Here is a 6,000-nt window from a genome sequence, read left to right as displayed (position 1 = left end):
GCCCCATGGGTTGTGTGTACGCCACTGGCTGGCTGGCTTAAGGGTCAATTTATTTGAGAATACCTGACTTTTATTTTTACACACATAAGCGTCATAATCGGATCAGTCATTCTTGAAATGCTGCAATACAGGTCCTGTAAAGCACGTGGTGTGAAACTGCAACATTATTCACAAAGGAATGTCTGCACATCAATGCTAGTTATTTAAAATTTAGCCCTAGGGCAATAAAACGGTGGGATTCTGTGCATTGGTGGCATTTATGTATCTGCAGGATGTATTCCACCCAGTAGCACACACCCAGTGCTTGAAATATTATTTGGTATTGTCAGCATCTGAAGATTTTGTGGGTCATTTTAATTGGTGAGTGTTACCTTGTAACTATTTTCGGTATGTTAACTAAACTGGTCTCGTTACTCGGTCAGACAAGCATTTTCTTCTATCTCCCATAAAGCATTTTATGATCATCTGATCCATTTAATAACCTTTTATAATCTTTATTTTATAACATTTTAAAAGAGTAAATTATCTTTATTGTTTGACCCTCAGTCAGCGATTTAGATGAGGCCATGGTAATTGAGTGTAAGCGCAACACCTTTAAATGTTCCAAGGATCAGAGGACTGTCACCAATTAGACTATGATCAAGGTCAGTATAACATATTAAGATTTCAATCTTTACTTTCACCACTAGACTAACAAGACCAGCTGGGGAGATGGTGTTTGGAACTACAGTCCTTGTCTGCACCTCATTTCACATTTTGCAATTTCCTAAATGAAGTATATTTATTTAGTTACATAAATGCTATCTATTACTTTACCTTTATGTATAATGTGGGAATACGACTCTGAAAATACATCTGAGTGTGCAGGTGACTCCAGGTAATCACTTTGTGATTGTTATTTTTCCAGTTTTCATGCATCACAGACTGAGGAAATTTTAGTATTTCTGTTCTGTACTTGTTCCACTTAAAATGTGTTAGGATTAGCATTAGTACTAGGGTTAGAACTAGGGTTAAGACTAGGATTAGGCTTAGTGTTAGGGTTATTGTAAGTCTTGGAGTTAGTGCAAGAGTTCGATTTTTAGGTCAATGTTTAGAGTTAATATTGAGTTAGTGTTAATTTAATCTTAGGTATTCACCGGAATATACATGTTTTGATTTGCACAGGATTATCAGTAGTTAAAGAACTAAATTAAAATGATATATAGCAGCTACCATCCAAGAGCATGACTCCCACAGATTGAGTGACATATGTGTCCATGCACTGCCCTGAAGTTAGAAACGCTCAGGTCATGATATATATGATAATATCCATTGTAAAATGAATTGAAAGAGTAGCAAAGCATCACGAGTACCTATGTATGTCTGTGCTGGGTCAGCGATTTTCCTCCTCAGACAACATCTGATGGGGGTGCTAATGGCATGTGGGTCCTCCCCATAAGAAAGCATTGCTTCAATCTTTGTGCACCTACACCGAGAGGTAGGCATCCTTGAGATCGAGATGGGTAAACCAATCCCCTTTTAAAGAAGATCCCCGAGGAGATGTATACACTCCATTTTGAAGTGATGGTTTACCACATTATCTGAGGGTTGAGAGAATGCCGTGGAAATCGCCTTTTCCACAGCTGTCGCAATAAAGGTGTTGATCATCATTTGCAAGTCCGCGTTATGGGGTTTGGAATCTTCCATGACCATGTCAGATAGCCACCGACACCTGCAACGGAATAACAAGACTTAAGGCACCAGCAATAATCACCGTGGGGCTCACCCACCTCTGACAGCAGGGGCATGTACAAAGTTCCCAATCCAAAAATGCTGGCAACCGATAGCGAGAAAGAAGCAAGCAAGAGAGCTCACTTCATATCACAGGCGTTATCCACCCAAATCGGGAGGGGGGGTCACCTCCAATCAGAACTAAACAGAATAGATGATGGTTATGTCTGATCCAAAGCAAAGAGAAGCAGACTAATCAAATAGTGTTTGTAAACTTACAGCAGACGGTGTAACAGCCAAGGGAGATGTGACTAGTGCTGCCTAAGCAGAAACAAAAGTGATTTAACTCCTAAACAGCCAGCAGCAGCTTTAATGCTTGTTTGGGCCCCTCTATGAGGGACTAATCCTGTATTGCATGCCGCAGGTCTTTTCGCACACTAAGACCACAGAGAGCCGCCCCCCACCCATCTAATAAGCTGGCAGCGCAAGGCCACATTGCTCGATCTCTCCCGTCCGTTGCCCTGTACTCGGGGTCAAGTAGGCAGGAGGATAGCAGGGTGGAGCTGAGAGAGATGCAGCAAGGTGCACTGAAGAAGCCTGGGACACATGGAGAGCCAATATGAAGGCTAGAGGGGGACATAATAGTGTGTGTCTTAAAGAATCAGCCTGCTTCAGTCAGTATGTTGTTGTCTGCTTGGGTCAGTGTGTGTGTGTGTGTGTTTGCATGGGTCAGTGTGTGTGTGTCTGCTTTAATCAGTGTGTGTGCTTAGGTCTGTGTGTGTGTCTGTTTGGATCAGTGTGTGTGTCAGTTTGGATCAGTGTGTGTGCTTTGGTCAGTATGTATCTGTGCTTGGGTCAGTGTGTGTGTCTGTGCTTGGGTCAGTGTGTGTGTGTGTGCTTGGGTCAGTGTGTGTGCTTGGGTCAGTGTGTGTGTGTGCTTGGGTCAGTGTGTGTGTGTGCTTTGGTCAATTTGTGTGTTTGTGTGCATGGGTTAGTGTGTGTGTGTTTGCATGGGTCAGTGTGTGTGTGTCACTCTGCATGAGTCAGTGAATTTGTGTGTATTTCTCACTGATTGTGACTGTGAGTGAGTGAATGATTGTGTGAGTGAATGTGCGTACGTAATTATCAGTGATTGCATTTGGGCAGAAAGGACTATTTTAATAATAAAAAATAAAAAAATCAATACTTTTAAAGGAACACTATAGTGTTAGGAATATACCCCTGTATTCCTCATACTTTAGTGTTACTGTGCCTACATAGATTCAAGCCTCACCCACCATAAAATGATGATGGGGATTTACTTAAGTTTATTTATATTTTTCAAGCACCAAGACTCCCTCTGCACTGCTTGCCTCCTTACCTCGCTTAAAGGACCACTCTAGTGCCAGGAAAACATACTCGTTTTCCTGGCACTAGAGTGCCCTGAGGGTGCCCCCACCCTCAGGGACCCCCTCCCGCCCGGCTCTGGAAAGGGGAAAAGGGTTAAAACTTACCTTTTTCCAGCGGTGGGCGGAGAGCTCTCCTCCTCCGATCCTCCTCTTCTCCTCCCCGTCGGCTGAATGCGCATGCGCGGCAAGAGCTGCGCGCGCATTCAGCCGGTCACATAGGAAAGCATTCATAATGCTTTCCTATGGACGCTTGCATGCTCTCACTGTGATTTTCACAGTGAGAATCACGCAAGCGCCTCTAGCGGCTGTCAGTGAGACAGCCACTAGAGGAAATAGGGGAAGGCTTAACCCATTCACAAACATAGCAGTTTCTCTGAAACTGCTATGTTTATGAAAAAATGGGTTAACCCTAGAAGGACCTGGCACCCAGACCACTTCATTAAGCTGAAGTGGTCTGGGTGCCTAGAGTGGTCCTTTAATTTCACTGACGGGGCAATGCTGGTCCAATCCAATGTTTCTCGTACAGGAGCATTGGGGACCTGATACGCATACGTAGCAAGCGTTATGCACTACCAATGGCGGATGCGCCTCTAGTGGCTGTCAGTATTACAGCTAATAGAGGCTTGTTTAACCTTTCAGGGCAAAGGAATGTTTTTTCTTGTGTGGTTAACCCTACAGGACCACTGTGGAGTGAAAGGGGCGGCACATTTTATTATTATTGCCTAGGGTGGAATAAATCCTTGCACTGGCCCTGCCCTGTAATTGCAGAGAATTGAGCAGTGAAACTTTAGTGACATGATCTATACACCAAAACGGCTTCATTAACCCCTTAAGGACCAAACTTCTGGAATAAAAGGGAATCATGACATGTCACACATCGTGTCCTTAAGGGGTTAAAGCTAAAGTTGTTTTGGTGACTATAGTGTTCCTAAAGTTATCTGCTGCTGTGGAGCTTAGTAAGAATAATGCAAAATCCTCGCCTCCTGTCATGTCAAAATTGGCAGTTATTATCGTCTTATTATAAGACACAAGTTAGATGTGAAAGTGTTTCAGCAACATAGCTAACAATTTATGTTTAATTAAAAAAAATAATAATTCCTTACTGGTAGGATACTAAACCCTCAAAGACCAATGACATATCCTGGGCATCACATACCATAGAGGGATTTACCTGAGTCCTGGACATTAATGGGTTACATTGAAGAATGAAACATTGTATCTGACATTGATTTGTTTATTTTTTTTGGAGCCATGCTACGAATCAGCCAATAGGAAGGAGAAATGAAAAAACAAGGCGAGTCATACATAATGATACTTTTCGCAGGCAGAGCAAAGGAATTACTTCTCATTCTTACTGACAAGGAAAACATGCACTTACTCAATAGAGAATGCAGCCTCAGATCCTGGCAAATGGGACCAGCTCATTTTTTCTTTTTGTTTATTTTTGGAATTTCCAGTTGCCACTCCATTGAAAGGATTAAAGAATGTGGACTTACATGTTCTGCGGTAAATTCTTATTTTTATGTGACATTAGCCTATTTGAATGTTATTAATGCTGAGCAACTGATATAAAACGCATTGCCTTCTATAGAGAATTAAAGAACATTAACAAATATATCAATATATATATATACCATTTATTTCTGTTATAGTCATTGGGTATGTTGTATATTGACTTTAATATATTGCGTGTTAGAAAATGGTATTATTTGATTTTTTATCAGACTTAATGATACAAAATAAAGTAATAAGTGAATTTGTCTTTAATATGCAATAATATTGATGTGTAACAACATAACTATATACCTCGTGCGCCCTAAGTATTCATGTGAATGAGTAACTGTTTTAGTCTGTCTACAAACAGACTAAAGGTATAGGGGTATATTCGCTTAACAGCAAACTGCAGGGAGTTAAAAGGTGAATTGCAACATTTAGGCTGAAATAACTTAACTGTAACTAAATTTGAGATTTCAAAAAATTATCAGCAGTTTCTGTTAAGCTTTTGAATTTTGTCAAATCCACGACAAATCGCTGTTAAGTGGATAAGTTCCAATTAAATTGCGCATCATTCTTTTATGAATATTATACTGTTCTGGAAGGAGATTTAATTCAGGTAATATAAAGATTATGTATGTATGTATGTCAGTCTACATGGTGATATCACAAAGGCATGCTGTGTGTACAGAGGTGTTATCCTAATAGTGATGATTTATTTTACCAAAAATATTCTGTACCGTTGCGGAACAGCGGAAAGAAAGGGACATATAGCTCTGAAAATTTTTAATTTCTGCAACTTGCGTGTATTAATTTACACCTTTACTAATACTTTTCTAATTAATGCATTACAGTGTTACAGTGTCCAAGCTAAAGGATGTAAACGTATGAGAGGGAAGACAGATTCTTGGGGTTTACTTATCATTAGAAATAATCATTCGAACATTAGATCATATACTGTAGTCATGGCAACATTTGTTGTATAAATTGTCACACCTAAGCATTTTTAAATGTACTTGTAAATACCATAGGTGATTTTATCTGCAGATATCCGTGTCATGTTTGTCAAGTTCATCATGTTTTTGGTTATCGTATTTCCAATGTAGATTTAAGAAAACTTAAGTAATATTTACTTATTTTTAACAGATGCCTTTCCTTGTTGTCTGTTTGTTGGTCTGATGCTTTCTCAAGGCAGATTTATTAAACAATGAAAAAAACTATATTTTGGCTCAAGAAGAGCCTATCTTAAGCTTTCTTAATCCGATGTATTGAATTAATCTCATGCAAGTAAATATTCGGTTAGGATCTGATAGGCACTTTGATGTAGCTGGTACTCCAAACGCCTTATTGTCCTTGTTAAGTGACAAAACCACATACTTTATGTTAAAGAGTGTTTTTATTTGCCCTT

The 6,000-nt window shown here is 39.9% G+C and overlaps 1 protein-coding gene across 3 annotated transcripts in view; it reads left to right on the top strand.

Annotated features, from left to right (window-relative positions):
• Positions 1 to 4,458: 4,458 nt before the first annotated feature.
• The window catches only part of IL17REL (interleukin 17 receptor E like), a 91,953-nt gene continuing 90,411 nt past the window's right edge, over positions 4,459 to 6,000 (top strand). For all 3 annotated transcript variants that reach the window (XM_063445067.1, XM_063445066.1, XM_063445065.1), the window contains exon 1: positions 4,459 to 4,604. In XM_063445067.1, the coding sequence (XP_063301137.1) occupies positions 4,467 to 4,604 (138 nt within the window). In that variant the 5' untranslated portion in view covers positions 4,459 to 4,466. The remainder of the gene's footprint in view (positions 4,605 to 6,000) is intronic.

This window comes from Pelobates fuscus, chromosome 3 (genome assembly GCF_036172605.1).
Source record: "Pelobates fuscus isolate aPelFus1 chromosome 3, aPelFus1.pri, whole genome shotgun sequence".
In the NCBI taxonomy this organism is placed as follows: Eukaryota; Metazoa; Chordata; class Amphibia; order Anura; family Pelobatidae; genus Pelobates; species Pelobates fuscus.
The sequence above is the reverse complement of the archived record's forward strand: the minus strand, read 5'-3'. Positions and strand labels throughout refer to the sequence as shown.